The sequence below is a fragment of the Alosa sapidissima genome, chromosome 1, assembly GCF_018492685.1.
Source record: "Alosa sapidissima isolate fAloSap1 chromosome 1, fAloSap1.pri, whole genome shotgun sequence".
Classification (NCBI taxonomy): domain Eukaryota; kingdom Metazoa; phylum Chordata; class Actinopteri; order Clupeiformes; family Clupeidae; genus Alosa; species Alosa sapidissima.
In genome coordinates this window covers 20708840-20728309 of record NC_055957.1, presented here as the reverse complement: position 1 = coordinate 20728309, position 19470 = coordinate 20708840, and the positions used below count along the sequence as shown (strand labels likewise).

General features: G+C 43.1%; 1 protein-coding gene and 1 non-coding gene across 2 annotated transcripts in view; both read right to left on the bottom strand.

Annotated features, from left to right (window-relative positions):
• The window catches only part of LOC121715149 (CUGBP Elav-like family member 5), a 117079-nt gene that overhangs the window by 92779 nt on the left and 4830 nt on the right, over window positions 1-19470 (bottom strand). Inside the window, exon 2 of the mRNA XM_042100572.1 lies at window positions 11881-11963. Coding sequence (XP_041956506.1) covers window positions 11881-11963 — 83 coding nt within the window. The remainder of the gene's footprint in view (window positions 1-11880; window positions 11964-19470) is intronic.
• Window positions 574-706, bottom strand: LOC121681935. The gene has a single exon (XR_006022360.1). It is a non-coding gene; the product is annotated as a U8 small nucleolar RNA (small nucleolar RNA).

Here is a 19470-nt window from a genome sequence, read left to right as displayed (position 1 = left end):
GAGAGAGGAATCTCTACAGCTCTGGGACAAAGACTGCTCAGTCATGGTGGGGGAAGGTCAAAGGTTAAATGTTAATCTGAGAATCACAAGACTGTAGGATAGTAGTGAGGTGTTTGTATTATGTGGTTCCTCTGTGCATTCTGTGCACTCTGACAAATGCTCTCCACAAACTATGTGGCAAATATTTACCCACATGCCCCTCTGCCACCTGAAAATGCCCTTCCCCCACCTGGGACAAGACCTCCCAGTGTGGGCATGTCCTCCTCAATTTGGACACCTCCTTCCTGTATGTGGACACACCTATAAGGTTCTGGGAATAAGGAAACCAATAGAATGGCATTTCTAAACCAATTGATAATGTCACAACTGAAATACTATAAGACCTACAGATGTGACAAATAGACACACATATAGGACATGTTCTGGGGAAATATTGAGTAATAGACAAGACAAAACTTCTCATTTAACATACAAAGAATCCTGCTTTCATGAATTTCCCCTGGGGATCAATAAAGTATCTATCTATCTATCACATTCACAGATTCATAAATTAGACAACTCAAAACATATTTACTCAGAACGGCTTCCAGAAGGTGTTGCAGACCTTCTAGAAGGGAAGAGATTAATCAGCATCTCACTCATCTCCATTCATCATGTTCTGAAGCTCCTCTAGAGAGCAACAGGTAAGGATGTACCTCACTGATGTGAAGAGGACAGGAGAGAGGAATCTCTACAGCTCTGGGACAAAGACTGCTCAGTCATGGTGGGAGAATGGCTAACAGTTAACTACAACTCCAAATTACCATGAAATGTTGAGGTGTCAAAGACACCACTTCAGTAAGCTTCTTTGTTATTCAATGTGACCACATTGACCAGCTGCTTACTGTATAGTGAGTAGGCTAATGTCATGGTATATGAGATAGTTGCATCAGGAAATAATTTTAATCATATAATATGTCTCTCTGAAGATGTAGTACCCACTTTGTGACAACATGTACAGTTAGGCTGGATTCCTGTACAAGCCATGTAATGGACTTGTCTGATGCTAAAAGGCCTGGGATTATTCCATATATGGGGAACATTAGAATGATCTTCAGAGCAAGCAGACTTATAGGGATCCACGTGGATATGGTCCATAGGATCTACAATTAGGTGCTAACTAATATTACTACGCGAGGTCGAAGTACTCCCAAGTGCCAAGAGCCTGTTTATTCGCTTGGAAAATCGCCACGTTTCATGTTGTGTGACCTTACACATTTTTATCAACTACTCGTGCAACTGTATTTAAGTAGGGGAAACGTGGATGTTTTTGATTACTGCTATCTTCCTCCCTCTATGGCTACATCTGAGCCCGCTAGCATAGCAACATGCTAACACATTCGCGCCGCGCAACAGAGCGTTTGAGTGCACGTACCGACACGGGAGAGGTATGACTCAAATCGTGAAAGTTAAGGTAAGAACATATATTACTACTGACATTGGGTGGCGTGTTCCTTTAAAGAAGCCCTATGCCGGTCTGGTTATTCCTTCGCTGTTTCTGGGTTTTCGCCTGATTTGGGCTCGCATTTTTCACGACATAGCTCCCCCTGCAGCTTCGGTAGCAAGTGACTGCTACGCTAAACCCCCACTAGCTAGCGAGCTAGCCATCAATAAACCAAGCTAAACACATAGGGCTCACAATAAAACGGTCGAGCAAACACATTGTTCAAGAGACTATCAAATCACATTACAAAAACAAAGTTCACCCAAGGGTAGGCTAGGCCTACTTACAATTTCAACAGCAACAAAGCCAAGTCGGAGTCCGTTTGGCAGTCTTCTTAGAAACTACAATCTGACTACATTTTCGAGTATTTCCGCCGAGTTACATCCGGATGTGTTCGGACCGCGACCAGAAAGTTGCATATTCGTTTTTTCCACGGAGAAGCACTAGGGGGAGACGAAGCACCCACCAAACGACCCAAAAAGTGTTGTAGAACCATCAGAACGACTCTCAACCTGCATAATTAAGGTCATTTTTGCTAAAATTGTTGCATAGGGCCTCTTTAAAGGTTGATTTGAATTCCCGTCTGCTGGTCATGATAATACGTTTATGAGGGGGAAAAAAGGGGGGGGGGGGCGTGGGCCGGGTTCGGCAGATAATTCATGTTGATGTGTCGGGTTACATCGGGTACGGGCTTTAAAAGCCACGGGCCGGGTCGGGTCGGGTTGTAATTTTCAGGCCTGTTGAGAACTCTAGGATAGAGAATGGAGAAAGGCGTGGAGTAGAGAGAGAGAGATGGATAGAGAAAGAGAGAGAGAGAGAGTTTAAAGATCTCTGACCAAATAGCTAAGAGACAGAGCAGATGGACATAGCAAGGTAACATAAGGTAAGCCAAGGAAATGCCACACACACACAAAGAACAATACACAAAACACAACACATACACAAAGTAAACAAGCCTGGTTTCACCCTCTAACTCTAAAATGCTCTACAGCATAGCGGTCTCACACACACACACACACACACACACACACACACACACACTCACTTCAAGGCTGCCTGCACACACACACACACACACACACACACACATGGACTGTTCAGGCCTGCCTGTTTGAGCAGTGAGCTGGAAGACTTTCCAGAATGATGTTACTTATGTAACAGCAGAGAGAAATAGAGAGAGGAGGGAGGGAGGAGAAGAGAGGGGAACAGAGGAGACAGAGAGAGAGCGAGAGAGAAAAGAGTAACAGAGAGAAGGGAGGTATATGGAGAGGGAGGAAGGAAGGAAAGAGGACAAGAAATCAGTGAAGAGTAAAAAATAAAGAAAAACAAAGGGAAAAAGGGGTGACAGAGGGAGAGAGATGCGTAGGATGATAGTGAGAATGTGTGTCTGATGGAGTGATGGTGTGTGAAATAGAGTGATAGAGAGGGACAGAGGAGGAGTACAGAAGCAAAGAAAGGCAAAGAAAAAAAAGAAAAAATGGAGGAAACAGAAAAAAAGGTTGTATGTTTCTGCAACAGAATGACCTACAATGTAGAGCTGCTCTCCCCCATCAAAAGGAATAACAATCCAGCCTGTCTCTCAGAGTAGGTCACCACACAAACCCAACCCTACCACACTATAAAGGCTTTCAGTGTACGTGTAAGACATACGTGTAAGACCGGAGGTTCTGCGGATGATAAACGGTTGGGCCGTATATCTGAACAACATAAACGGTCATATGGAAGTCCGAACTTAGCCGGTTGTTGCCGGTTGTATCTCTCTCTCTCTCTATCTCTCTCTCTCTATTTCTTTCTCTCTCCCACACTCTCTCTTTCTCTCTCTCACTCTCTCGGTTTCCCACCCTCTAACTTACTTTCTCTTTCTCTCTTGTCATCTCTCTCTCTCGTGTACTACCTCTCTTTTGTCATTCTCTCTCTCTCTCCACTTTGTCATTCTCTATCTCTCTGTTCCCCTCTCTCTGTACTTGTCATTATCTCTCTCTCTGTTCCTCTCTGTTCATCTTTCTCTTTACTTTGTCATTATCTCTCTCTCTGTTCCTCTCTCTCTCTCTCTGTTCCTTTCTCTCTCTCTGTTCCTCTCTCTCTCTGTCTCTCTGCCTTTCCTTCCCCATCTCCGTCTATATATATATATATATATATATATATATGATGTAGTGCTGAAAGCTGGAAGAGGAGGCAGAGGAGGAGGTGGAGGTGGGGAGAGAGCTGATGGCTTTGCCCCAGCCAGGGTGCACATCCATCAGGCAGGGATCAGCGCTCAGCCCCCCACTGCTGTTTCACAGCTCCAGGCTGCCCATGGCAGCTGCAGGACTGATTTCTGCTGACAAATACATGGCGCCGGCCTGAGTGCCCAACCTACCACACACACACACACACACACACACACACACACACACACACACACACACACAGGCATACACACACACACACACACACACACACACACACACACACACACACACACAGACACACACACACACACACACACACACATACACACACTCATGCACACGCATTCACACACACACACACACACACACACACCCATACAAAAAAATAACATATCCACATATATGCAGCTTGAACATATTCCAGTATAAGCACATCTATGTTACTGTAAATAAATATATTCAGTATTGGCCACTTTCTTATAATTTCTTCATATAATTAAATACAGTACATTCAGCATGGACTTTCATGTAAGATATCTATTGTGGGTTTCACATATACTTATTACGCATATATATATTCTTGTACTATATATGTATTAATTAGAGAGGGGGGATATAGAAAGAAAACTCTTACAAAGGGAATTGTTAAACTCTTCACCCGAGGGGTATGAATGAAGACTTGGTCTTAACATGCTTTCTGTAGGCCAATCATTGAATGTGCCCAGGTCGGGATGAAGTATAGCCTAGTCATTTAGTTAATTGCTACCTTCAGTGCATGCCCTCTTTTCAATATTTTCAATATTGTCTATTGTCTAATATTCAATACTGTCTATGAAGTCTGTATAATGTTTATGGCATTATTGACGTTAGGTATGTTTTGGTGTATTGTATTTACGCCTTGGCTTATACACTGTATGAACTACACACTGTGATGTTGTATTCACTTACTATTTTGGTGATTGGTGCAGGAACCTGTAAGAGGTGTCAGTGCCTCGTGACATGTTTCGAATTGAGACACTGATGATGGGCTAGGCCCGAAAACTTTGTCAACTCTGTTTCATGGCCTATAATACGTTTTAATACAATTTTTGATATCTTTCAACCCCTGAGTGCGGTCTCTGTTTGTTCCCACTTGACTTCAATATATTGTAACCATCTATCAAATATAAGCTGGATGCAGCTTCATATATGTAAATATATTTTCCCCTTGATTTTTCTATAGGCATACAAACACATGCACACAACGATCTGATTTACACACACACACACACACACACACACACACACACACACACACACACACACACATGCAAACACACTGTCAAACAGAGAAGGACTAAGAAGAGAGAGATAAAGAAAGGGGAGGAGAGGAGTGGAGAACAGAAGGAAATAGGACTGAGGAAAGCAGAAACGCAGAGAAGAAAACATAAAAGAGAGGGTGGAAAGGAGGAGAGAGGGCCCTGGGGGAGTGATAGAGAGGGAGGAGAGGAGGAGTAAATGAGGAGGAGGACAAGGAAAGAGGAAGAGCAGATGATCGAGAAGAGATGGAGAGATGCAGAGAAGAGTCAAAGAGGAAAGAATCAGAAAGTGGAAAAGGTTCACACCAGAGTTTCCGCTAGACAAAAATGGTGCCGGTCAAAGTCACCGGCAGAGGTTTCGTTTTCTGGACATTTTGATGATATGCCGGTCAAATATCCTATTATCGCTTCTTAATTAGTCAAATTGAGGAAAACTGGAGACAGGCTATGTAGCTTAAAGAATGACATAATCAGGTTGTATAGAATGCAACATGTTCATTAGCCTAACTTAAACATGCCTAACAAGATCTAGCCAGTATCTTTTCATGGACAGCAAGAGTCAGCTTCGTTCGTTGTTTTAAAAAGGCTACGTTGTTTGTTGCTGCTACCCACGTTATCTCCATTGGTGACTGTTTAACTTACTCAGATGTGCACACACAAGAATGAGCGCTCACACCACTACCCCTTAATGCTATGCCTCTTTATTTGACAACAACAAATTAAGAAATGTTTCCTATTCTGGGAAATGTTTAGTTTCTTTTTCTTTCGGCCGCGGTTCAATGATACCGTTTGGGCTAATTGTGCCAGAAATTATCCGCGGACCAGCAATCTTCTCGTCGAGGAGGCCCTAACCCTGCAGATCATAGACAGAGAACGCATAGGCCTACTGTATACTTTGGGTAAAGAACACTTTGCATGTCCAGTGTACACGGAGAATGACAGTGTCTTGGAGCGGCCGCACCCCCTGCAACTCCCAATGTCACTGATTCCGACAGATAAGCCCGACACTTCTGCTTTTTATCTGGTGGTGCCACCTGGCATCTGAGGCTTCAGACGTTACCAATTTATCATCATCCATCGCGTCTGGCCTCTGAAAAAACTTTTAAGGCTAGTCTGCCTAGGCCTGGCCATGTTTGAACCGCCTCACTCATTTGTTTGTTGTTTAACATGGACGTTTTAAGCGTGCGCTTCCTATTTGAAATGCAGCATATGGTCTATGCGTGTTGTTTAATAGCTTACTTTTCAAACGGTAGAGCCTGTTCATTTAAAAACATAGCCAGAGGACGTATAATATAGGCTTACATATTAGGCTAAGGCTTATTCTCAAATTCAGATTGCGTCAGGGGACGGGATTATTAGCCAATTTCAATCGGACAATTTGACCGGAGAGATTTAATTTTGTCGGACATTTCATTTTTTTTCCGGCCAATGTCCGGTAATTACCGGACAACGGAAACCCTGGTTCACACACACACACACTGATGGGATGAGAGGAAAGGCAGAAAGGGTGGTTGGAAGACAAAATACAGAGGTTGACTGCTATGATGACATTTCCTTTTATTAGCCTACAATGCTACCTGTGTCCCACCCTACATGCAGTGAGTTCATGGGAACTGTCTGTAAGTCAATAGTGAGTATGTGGTTCTGTCTGGGCTGTGAGTTGTGTTCTGTGTAGTTCTGTCTGGACTGTTATTCCTTAGCTGTGCAGCCTAGCATTGCCTAGCATAGCTTACCTTAGCCTAGCATAGTCTAGCATAGCCTATCATAGCATTGTGTGGCCTAGCTGCCTAGCATAGCCTAGCAGGAGACACACTTAGCCTACTGCAGTAATGAGAGCATCAGGTGACACTGTTCCACTGATAGTAAGAATGCCTGAGGCTGCAACCCAAAATAGACCTCACACACTAAAAATATGAGTGATGACTGCTTTTTAGGGTGACCTGGAACCTGCCGTTGCCCAAACACACACAGATAATCTGTCTGCCAGGCCTGTGTCACTGAGGAGGATAATATATTGTAGGCTACTTCAGTTACCCAAGATTAAATTAAGTCATTAAAAAATACTATGTTATGATTAACACACACACAAGGGCACGTTCTCACAACACTGGAATGTGGACTGTCTGCAACACTGGAAAGTGTGTGTTTACTGAATGAAACCATTTGTTTCCATGTGTATGCCAGTGTGTGTGGATGTGTGTGTGTGTGTGTGTGTGTGTGTGTGTGTACCTCTGGTCATCTGTCCTTGTGCTTGTACACATGCTTTAAAAAAATAACATACGTTCTCCTCCCTCTTTTTCCCTCCACTGTATTCTCTCAGTCATCTTATCTATCCTTTCCCAGCAGTCTCTCTATCCATCTCTCAATTCACACACTCTCACTCCCCCCTCCCCCTCTGTCTTTGCCCCGTAACCCCCCCCCCCCCCCTCTCTCTCACACACACACACACACACATCTCATCTCTCTCTCTTTCTTTGTCTCTTGCAGGTGTTAACTTGTCATGGATCCCCAGGGGGTTCCAAGGTGTTTACTCCATACACTTGATTATGCCAAAGGTTGTGTGTGTGTGTGTGTGTGTGTGTGTGTGTGTGTGTGTGTGTGTGTGTGTGTTTGTGTGTGTGTGTGTGTGTGTGTGTGCGTCTGTGTGTGTGTGAGAGAGAGAGAGTATTTATACTGTATGTCTGTTCACACCATCCCAACTCCCCACCACATATTCACACAAGGGACCATCTCTCTCTCTCTCTCTCTCTCTCTCTCTCTCTCTCTCTCTCTCTCTCTCTCTCCTCAGTGGACCACAAGCTTTTCCTCACTCTTCACCTCTACTTAAACTCTTATTAATCTCTATATAAATCCCTTATTCCCTGGTTACCCATCTCTTGCCATGTTGGCAGCCTTGCATCATCACACACTAATTTAAATCTATCTTTAGCCAGCAAGACATTTGTGTGTGTGTGTGTGTGTGTAATCTGGGCATGCCAGGATGAAAGCAGACCTTGGATGCTGTGTTTATCTTTCAGGGGCAGAGATGCAGCAACATCAAACGAGCCCCTCTCACTCTCTGAGATTAGTCTCGACTGCAGCATGTCAGTGCACACACACACACACACACACACACACACACACACACACACACACACACACACACACATAGACACACATCCACCCATAGACACATCCACCCACAGGGTTGACATGCCACTGGATGGCTTATTCACACTCTGTGTCAACAAGCACCACATGTATCTCTGAACTGCCCTCTCTTTCTCTCATTTTCTGTAAACAAACACTCGCACAAACACTCTCTCTCTCTCATTCTCTCTCTCACACACACACACTTAGGGTATGTCTACACGAAAATTTTCTCTTACCGCTTTCACACCTTTAATGACACCGGTAAAGAAAAACCTTGTGTGCACACACAGAGGTGTAACCGGCTAAATGTGCTGTAGTGCATATGCCAGACCAGTCGATGGCGCCGGCCGTGCAGAGGCTTCACGTTTAATTTGCGTGAATCGTGTAGAAGAAAACATTTTTGAAACAGTTTGTTTCTTTTACTGTCTATGTTTGTTAAGCAGTCGCATGAAATGTGGAGACTACAGACAATTTAACTCAATTTCAATTCAACTGTTAAACTAATAAAGTTCATTTTCAAGGTATGTGACTGCTATGTGAAATTTCAAATGCGTTGCATTGCATTAGGTCTGAGCACCACTGGAGAAAACATTAACATGCAGTAAACTAAAGTTAAGCTAACGTGTGCTTCTAACTTAGCCACAAAAGGCTGGTATGCTACATTGTACATAAATCACAATTTCACAAAAACCGGCGTTGTGTAGACGGCCCCTTACATACACAGAGTAAGCAGAAGGACAAAGGGAGCTCAAAAGCATCTCCAGCACACCTCTTACGGTGCTGGTCAAGGTGCTAGAGGCTTGACAGTGAAGGACAGTGAGGGACGGACAGCAGGTCATGACCAATGATAATAGGCTGCCCCCATCACCCCCCCCCCCCCCCATCACCCCTCCCATTCTCATCCCGCCAAGACCCTCATCCCACCATGATCAGGGCAGACTGACACAAGTGTGTAGCACCACACACACGCTACCACTATGGTATTCCCATTTAGAGGACACGAGCAGCCTAAGGACTATGGTATTCCCATTTAGAGGACACGAGCAGCTATGGTATTCCCATTTAGAGGACACGAGCAGAGTAAGAGAACACCAGGCTGGTAGCAGATCAGATCATTTTTCCCTTTGTCCATACACATTTTCACAGAGTGATGAATACCTCTACGTTTTTACTTCTAAGAGACTCTGCCTTTCTGGGATGCAATATTCTTTAGCAATACATTTTTTTTTCCAGCATTTTCTTGGCCCTGTCCCAAATTGTTTTGAAACGTGTTGCTGGTATCAAATTAAAAATTAATATATTTTCCATGAAATAGTCATATATGTAATTTTCAACATTTGATAAGTTGTCCTTTTTGCAGCTATATAGTAGGGGTGTAACGGTTCATGTATTCGTATTGAACCGAAACGGTACGGGTGTCACGGTTCGGTGCATGAATTTACACGGAGAATACACGGTATAAAATATATAAAACTTGTGTGCGGATTAATTAATGTAATGCACAATTACTGTTAAGTACGAGAGTTACGAGAGTTCTTCAGCGACACCTAACGCTAATCTGTAGCCTCGCCTTAGGTCTGATTGGCGCCTGTTATTTTTTTGTCAGGTCATCGGTCGAGTCAGTCAGTCTAGTCAGAGATAGCAGCACTAAGAGAGTGGTGGCGACCCACAAGAGTTAGAGGATCCGCTGGTCTCTTTAAGATCGCAAGTTGGAGAACTTCAGTTACAGTAGAACAGGCGAGAGAGTGGTGGATAAGATGAAACTGTGTGTCGGCGTTGTTTAGCAGTTGTTGGGGTATGTGAGTAGAAATATATCGAACATGCTACACATATTCGAAGCCATCACCCAGATAGGCTACCAATCACTGAAACGAGGGGGGGAAAAAATTTCCCCTGCGCTTCACCAGCCTTTGGATACACATACAAATAGGGCCAAAACCTATGGCTTAAATTAAATGATTTTGTAATGACAGAATGTTATGCAAATCGCGTGGTAATTACCTTTATGTTAGGGTAACTTGTAACTTCTCACATGAGGAGCTGGTAGTGTTAAGTGCATAGACAGTAAAAGAAAGTGTCAACGCTAACCAGGCTAATAAACAAACCATGCTACGGTGAGTTAACGTCGAAGGGCAAAGTCACATGACTTCTAATTGTAGTCTGTTTATGAAATGAAAGGGGCAATGTCGTTTTTTTAAAAGAAGGCAAAATAGTGTGATATTTTCACAGTTAGTAGATTATTACTGTACACACACTGAAAAATATTGAGGCAAATTGTAGACCCTTCCATATACAACTAAACACGGATGTTGAAGGTCTTGCTTAAGTGGATTTTTAAAAATCATTATTCTATGTAATTTGCACTTTCAGAAATGAGAGATGCTGTAGGCCTATTTTCAGTTTTATAGATGATTGTCTTATTTTGTTTACAAGTTACAGATGGAGTCTGGGTAAGCTACTTATTGTACTGTTTAGCCTACATCTTACACACTTCAGGCTGTTGCAGATAGCTCAGGGAAGAGACTGTATGACACTAGGTGGTACAGCCTGAGACATGCACAATAAAAAAAATAGCTTTCTGCATTTTTGTTTTGCTTTTCCCTCCATTGTACCGAACTCGTACTGAACCGTGATGTCCGAACCGAGGTATGAACCGAACTATGACTTCTGTATACCGTTACACCCCTACTATATAGATATATATAAGATTTGCAGATTATCACATTTAGTTTTTATTTGCATATTACACAACATCCCAACTTTTTCTGATTTGGGGTTGTAATTTATTCAAAGCGTCACAATTCCATCTTAGGAGACAGAGCGGCTGTGATGGGTAAGCAGCTACCCATTGAGCGAGTTAGACCAGTGGACTCCATGTAGCCTTCACACTGGCAATGCAGCGTTCACACTGGCAATGCAGCCTTCACAATGCAGCATTCACACTGGCAATGCAGCGTTCACACTGGCAATGCAGCCTTCACAATGCAGGATTCACACTGGCAATGCAGCGTTCACACTGGCAATGCAGCATTCACACTGGCAATGCAGCGTTTACACTGGCAATGCAGCCTTCACAATGCAGCATTCACACTGGCAATGCAGCATTCACACTGGCAATGCAGCATTCACACTGGCAATGTAGCCTTCACACTGGCAATGCAGCCTTCACAAGGCAGCGTTCACACTGGCAATGCAGCCTTCACAATGTAGCATTCACACTGGCAATGCAGCGTTCACACTGGCAATGCAGCGTTCATGTCCATCTGTCACAACCATAGACCCTAGAGGACCTCAACAAGTCTGGATGCAGCACAACCCTTTCACTGTGTGCGTGGGCATATCTGCCTGTCTATACGCACGCCTAAGTTTGTTTGTGTGTGTGTGTGTGTGTGTGTGTGTGTGTGTGCGCGTGTGCATGTGTGTGTGTGCTTGTGTGTAGGTTAGTCTTGTGTAGTGTGATTGTAGTGTGTCAGCTGAATGCATCAGATCCACTTCACTGTAAACAGCAAAAGCACCAAGTTTCAATAGAGTCTTTAATGTCCCCAGAGGGAGGATCACCTTCACACGTCACTCTGTGTTCCACAAGCACCACTTAAAACACATTACATAGGACCAGCTTGAATTGGATGGATGAGTATGAACAGTATAACCAAAAAAAGTGTGTGGGGTGTGTGTGTATGTGTGTGGGTGTGTGTGGGGAGTGTGTGTGTGTGTGTGTGTGTGTGTGTTTGTGTGTGTGTGTGTGTGTGTGTGTGTGGAGTGTGCACATGTGAGGAGAGTGTGTGGGAGTACATACCCCTGGCAGCGTCTTCTGTTCATGCAATGCATTCTGGGCTTTAATGGCTGAGTCACGGGCACAGTATGTGAGGAACGCACAGCCTGAAAGAAAGAGAGAGAGAGAGTTAGAGAGAGAGAGGGAGAGAGAGAGGAAGAGAGAGAGAGTTAGAGAGAGAGAGGGAGAGAGAGGAAGAGAGGGAGGGAGAGAGAGAGTTAGAGAGAGAGGAAGAGAGAGAGTTAGAGAGAGAGTTAGAGAGAGAGGGAGAGAGAGAGGAAGAGAGAGAGTTAGAGAGAGAGGGAGAGAGAGAGAGAGAGTTAAAGAGAAGAGATATTGCCCCTATGACACACACACACACACACACAGTGCACATAAAACATCAAACGGCCCCTTTAGGTTGACAGAGAGTGGGGGGGGCGCAGGAGAGGGAAGAGAAAGTGAGATGAAAGAGAGAGAGAAAGAGAGAGGGGGGGGGGTGAAATATCAACCGTGATGCTGTACACATAACAAGTCTCTCTTTTAATTCTGACTGTTTATATGTTTGAGAGAGAGGGAGAGAGAGAGAGAGAGAGATGAGAAAAAAGAGAGAGAGTAGAGAAAAGCTGAAATGTCAACACTGATGCTGTGCACATACTGTACACATTGTATGTATATTTGTCAAGTCAAGTCAACTTTATTTATATAGCACATTTCATACACAGAGGTCATTCAATGTGCTTTACATGAGCACAAACAAATAGGAATAACAAATAAAAGCATAAAAGGGCAATAGTGAAAGAATAGTTTAAAAATTAAAGAAAAAAAATAAATGTGTGTGTGTGTGTGTCTGTGTGTGTGAGAGATAGAAAGAGAGGGGGTGAAGGGGGTGGAGACAGAGAAAAAGAGAAGAAGTTGGGAGAGAGAACATGTGTGTGTGTATGTGTGAAAAACACAGAAAGAGACACACATGCAGGGAGTGTGTCTGTGTGTGAGTGAGGGGGAGTGTGGTGTGTGTGTGTTTGAGAGAAAGAGAAATGAGGGTGAGGGAAGGATAGATAGAGAGGGAGATGAGAGAGGAGGAGAGGAGCTCTGAGAGATATATGCAGGATGCACGTTAGATGTGCATGAGCGAGTCCCCTGTGGCATGACATATTTGCCACACACACACATACACACCACACACACATACATGCACACACACACACACATACACCACACATACACACCACATACACACACACACACACCACATACACACACATACACACACACCACATACACACACACACACACCACATACACACACACACACACACACATGCACACACCACACACACCACATACACATACACACCACATACACACACACACACACACACCACATACACACCACATACACACACATACACACCACATACACACCACATACACACACACCACATACACACCACATACACACACATACACACCACATACACACACACATACACACACACACACATGCACACACATGCACACACACACCACACACACACACATGCACACACACACACACACACACACACGCACATACATACTATACACACACATGTGCAACTCAACCAGAAACAGATTCATATCTGCCTCACACAAGCCCCCACACTGGAACAAAGCAGACTACTGCTATTCCAAACCCAACCTTCTATTCATTTCACTCACAGTAAGATAATGGCATCAGTCAGCACGGCTCCCGTTGTGTATCACTCATGTATACTGTACATGCGTACTATATATAGTGTATGCATTCTGGAACTCATAAATATATTCCACACGTTCAATGATACAGTGGAGCTGCAGTAAACTCTGATCCAGAACTGAAGCTGCCCTAATACAGAGCTAGGGAAACTCTACATGCTCCCTGTCCTTAATACAGTTATTGTGTGTGTGTGTGTGTGTGTGTGTGTGTGTGTGTGTGTGTGTGTGTGTGTGTGTGTGTGTGTGTTTGTGTGTGTGTGTGTGTGTGTGTGTGTGTTTGTGTGTGTGTGTGTTCAACGTCGATGGTCACCCGTGAGTTTTGAGGAGACAGAGTTCACTCTATGAAGAGCTTACCGTGCTTTCTATTTGTCTCGTAAATCCACCGCCCGAGTTGGAAAGTGTAAATTACCCAGCTTTCTTGCGGCATTTTGGGCAGGCACGCCCACTTTACCTCGGAGTACTTGAGGGTACCCCGAAGTGGACGTACAACCTTACAACAAACATGGCTGCGCCTATAGTTGAGATGAGATGACATGTATTTTTTTGCATATGTACTGTGTTGGTCATGTTAAAGTTGATGTAATGCTCTTACACACTAGATTACATTGCTGCTTCAATCCGGTCACCAATTCATGCATTGCACGGTTTTGCTGTGCCTGCAATACAATGTAACAATTTGTTTTCCAGCCGTTTAGCTAGAGGCTACATGTAGCACAAAACAATAACAATGACTAGCCTCCTGCTAATACCCCTCGTGGCTCGAGAGAAACGCGTTCCTATAGCCACTCATTCGTACATGTTGTACGAGTGGGTGTACGATGATTTACAAGACAAATAGAAAGCACCATTAGAGTTATATGTAGACGTTCCTCTACAGCAGGGATTCCCAAACTGTAGTACACAAGCTGCCACTAGGGGGTACGCGAGATGAAAAGGGCAATGTTGGTAAGGTGTTAAAAATTATTACAGTTTTTTTCAGACGCTAACAAGCGTTTGTCCAACCAGTTGTCACATTTTCAAAACTCTAAATACAATTAGCACAGCATCGGTCTTTTGTGGCCATACCATTCACACATTTCATGTCGTTTGCACACGATATGCAGTCAGTGAACACATTTCCACAATGCTTACATTTTCTTAACAGACAAGCTATACCTCCCAACAGAATTATGGATTGTTTTTGCAGTATTTACGAATGTTAACACACAACATCCCACAATAGTAAAAACAATATTCCAAATCTTAGATACAGTATAAAAACCTCTGCTTCTGCAATGATATCAGTTCAAAAACAATATACAGTATCTCAGCTGATAATAAACAAACAATTCAATAATTTACACACAGCTGATTCATGTTGGGTAAATTGGGCAAACCACAGCTGATTCCAGTCTGGCTTAGACTCAGTGGCAGGGGTTATTTTCTTCTATTACACTGACACAGTAAAATGAGGACTTTGAGGAGTAATGTTTTTAGAAACAGAAACAGAAAAAGACAAACACTGTAATGTCTGGACAAGGAAGAATAAGAGCAAGGGGCCCAGGGAGAAGAGCAGGCCCAGTAAGAGATGCAGTGAGAGGTGCAGGAGCAGTGAGAGGAGCAGGGCCAGGGAGAAGAGCAGGCCCAAGGCGAGGGCAAGGTAAAGGTGTAAGAATGCGTGGTGGTGGCATTCCATTTGGCTGCAAGAACTGTTGTCAGTGATGAAATTTGTGCCACTATCATTGACCATGTAATCAATGCCATGTTGATGAAAACATGTGGCCTACTGTAATCCTGAAGATCGCAGAGATTAGATACAGTAATTTTGTGCTTTTTTTAGCTCCTCCTTTTTATCTGGGCTTTTTGCTGTTGTTTTTTTGTTCAGAATGCTTGTGTGTTTCATGGATATTTTGTTCACTGTAAGCATTGCAATACTGCAAAACTGTTTCTGTTCTATCATACTGTAAACAGTATTTCTACTGTAGTAAACAGTAAAGGGAAAAAAACTGATTTGCTTTTTACTGGAATGCTTTTGAATGTGAACATAACATGTGGACATACAGTTCCCAACCATGACATTTAGTGTAAAAATTGCATGCAAATACCTGTAAAATTGCATGCAAATACCTGTAAAATGCCCAACCAAGACATTTAGTGTAAAAATTGCATGCAAATACCTGTAAAACTGAAACATAAAAGTCGATGCAGTTTTTGTAACAATAGCCAGTATTTTGAAACCTGTTGTACTTTGATTGACTGCATGTACCTTGTGAAGTGAAAACAAGTGTTATTCTTTGACAGAATAATTTCATTTTGAGTCAGATTTCCAGTGTTTTGGTAAAGTTAGTGTGTGCAGAGAAAGATGTGTTAGTAGTATATTTAACAAAATGTGTTTTTGAGAAGAAAATTATCCATTTGGCCAGTTGTGTTTTGTAGGTGTGAGTCTGTGTTAAGAGTTTAGAAAAAGTATCTAAGTATCTATAAGTATGGGTAAGCGCTTGTTAGCGATTGAAAAAAACTGTAATTAATGAATAATCTAATTAATTCATATGATAATGATATGATAATTATATGGAAATGTGAAATTAAAGGAAATAATTTGTAAACTCTATAGTAGGCTATGTTTTCATTAAAAAATAAGCTACCCACAATGCACGTGATTTCGTGCAGGCTGTTTTCGGAAGCTTTGTCCTAGAGTGCCAGCAATCTAGACCATTGTTGATGATTTTTGTACAGCCACAGCATATTCTGTGTTATAGCTATGAACACATACAATGGCTCGTTTAAAAGGTGAGACTTTAAGCTCTCAGTGGGTGCAAACCGTGTATTTCTACACGCCTCTGTTCCTGAGAAATCCCAAGCTAAACAGTGGCTAGTTTTCATCAAAATCGCTGTTTTTTTCTAGAAATGGAGATATAACGTCTTTCATGAAATATGAAGTGTTGTCTGTAAACTTTCCGGGAAGTGATCAGCAAGACCTGGGGAGACTGCCACCTAGTGATAGATCCACGAAAATGGCCTGGTTTTAACCTGACGTGCATGCGTCACTGATTCGACCCAAAGCGGCAACCGAGTTATGATAAAATGTCCAGATAAAATGTCCAGATTGTGCGTTTTCATGAGTTTTCGATCGTCATATATTTCATTTCCATTCATCACAGAGTTCCCAAAATCACATATAAGGTGTGTTAGAATGTCTAGTTTCGTAATTTAAAAAAACAGCTAAAAACGTAATATTACGTTTTTGGCACTCAACGCATGGGAAGGAAAAACGTAATATTACGTTTTTGGCACTCAATGAGTTAAACATGATGCCTGGAATGCGTCAATAGAATGTGTTACTTTTTTATGTGTCGGAGGGTGGGGGTACGCGAGCCGAGTCAGGATGTAGAAGGTGGCCCACGGAAAAAACAAGTTTGGGAACCGCTGCTCTACAGACATACCACCAACATTTTTACAAAGGTCTGTGTGTGTGTGTGTGTGTGTGTGTGTGTGTGTGTGCGACCAACAAGCATATATTGTATACTTTGTTGTATATGTCTGTGGACAAATCAGTTAGCTACATTTGGAGGACATTGTTTAATGTTTGGTGCAATAGTCAGCTGCCACTTTGCCTTGATTGCTCTAATTTGCCAAACAAAACTTTGGTGTTTGGGTCGTGGGGATATCTCTGTTTAGGCATCATCATCTTTCTCTTGGGACCTTCTCTCCCTCCCCCCCTCTCTCTCTTCTTAAATTCATCTCAGACATTTTGATCCCCTCCAGCAGGACAGCAGATGGGACTCCAGCCACTCCCAGACAATCACAAGGTCCACATGCTCACTCGCCTCTCTCTCATTTACTCACTCACTAACTCACTCTAACTTACTCACTCTAACACCCTCTAATTCACTCACCTACTCACTAACTCACTCTAATTCACTGACTAACTCACTCTCTAACACCCTCTAATTCACTCACCTACTCACTAACTCACTCTAATTCACTCACTAACTCAATCTAACTCACTCACTCTAACACCCTCTAATTCACTCACCCACTCACTAACACTCTAATTCACCCACTAACTCACTCTAACTCACTCATTCTAACACCCTCTAATTCACTCACTAACTCACTCTAAGGGCCCGTCCACACGGAGACGCTTTTTGGGTTAAACGCAGAGGTTTTGCTTCGTCTTGGCCGAGCGTCCATACGAATCCAGTAAACACACTGCCCGAAACCACACTTTTCTGAAACCTGGTCCCAGAGTGGAAAAATCTGATACCGTAGCCCTTTTGAATTTGTTTGGACAGCGAAACCGCACATCCTACTTGCGTATCGATGACATTACCTACGATTACACTCCGTAGGATAAATATCACAACTGGTGCTGCTCAGCGCCGATAGCTTATGACTTGGTGGACTGAACACTGTTTTTCCCGGGTTTTTTTATGCATTCTAGCTACAGTGACGCGAGAGAACTTAAGTTATTAGGGAAGTGCGGTGTAAGCTTACATTAATTTGTGCGTAGTGCCGGTGTCATTCATTTATTTTACATGTCTTACAACATAAATAAATGCATTCATAGTGAAGTCAGATATGAGCATACAAAGACGCTTAGAACTCATGTTAAGCCTATAGATGCGCACTAAATGCGAATGCGTGATTTGATGCAAGCAAAACAACTGTTACTAACAAAGGTATTATAGCAATATTATAAATGTGGCAACGGAACAGCCTAGAACTTGGGTATGCCTAGCCTTTGCACTTGCGGTGATAACCAAAACTAATGTGAATCGTGGACTATCCTACAACCAAAGAAAGTAAAGGAGATTATTTTTACCTGAGTTAGCCAAATAAAGGACGGGACTGCACCCTTCAAAAACCGTAAAAATTAAGTTTATTAGTTTTACAGTTGACTACAATTGACAGTTCACTATAAGTCCACACAAACAATTCTGGTTTCCTTGCACTAGCCAGTTTTGTCGTAGCCTACTCTGTCTGTTGTATGGCCTACACAGCGCGCAAGCTTTGGTCAATTTCTGTAACAAACAGTGCCACCTATAGGCCTGGGATATGAAGTAACGTGTTGAGTCGTGTTGAGATGGATCCGTTTGGACGCAAATATTCTTGATACTGTTCCAGGGAAGACAGAGGAAAAAAAGGTTGGTTTGGTACGTGTGGACTAGGCCTTAATCACACACTCACTCACCCACTCACTTTAATTTACACACACTCTAGCTCACTAACTCTAACTTACTCACTAACTCATTCTAATTCATTCACTAACTAACTCACTCTTTCACTCATTAAGTCACTCACTCACACTCTGTAGAGTCCTGGAAATGTAAAACCGTGTGTGTGTGTGTGTGTGTCTCCATGGGTGGGCTCTCAGGGTGATTAAGGCACCACTTCAAGACTCACAGGCTCTTTCACCCCACGCTCATTATTCATAGTAGTGAGTCGATAGGCCCTTTCACACTGGCAAAATCGCCGCGATTTTATGTACCAGAATTGCGGATCGTCTGTCCCTTTCACATAGGCCGAGGCGGAACGGTGGGACAAAGTGTCTTGCCAAATGTACTACCAAGCCCCCTAGACATTTTGCCGAGTTTTTTTGTTCCGCCACCAGTGTGAATGGGTCAAGGCGGAAAGGGGAATCTGGGCGGGCATTTCAAAAACAAGCTTTCTGTTCAACATAAGATTCGTAGTTTGACTGCAGATAACGTTCTTGAACCGTTGCCGCTAAAAACAGCACCCCCTATCGCAATTGAAAATTACTGTACGGAGGAGCTTCCTCCCTTGGCCATTGAAAACGACATGATTCACGAGGCGCTGGGGTCCGAGGCGTTTATAATGGACTTCAATGAGGGGCTTGAGGAGGAAGCTCCTCCATACAGTAATTTTCAATTGCGATAGGGGGTGCTGTTGGCATTT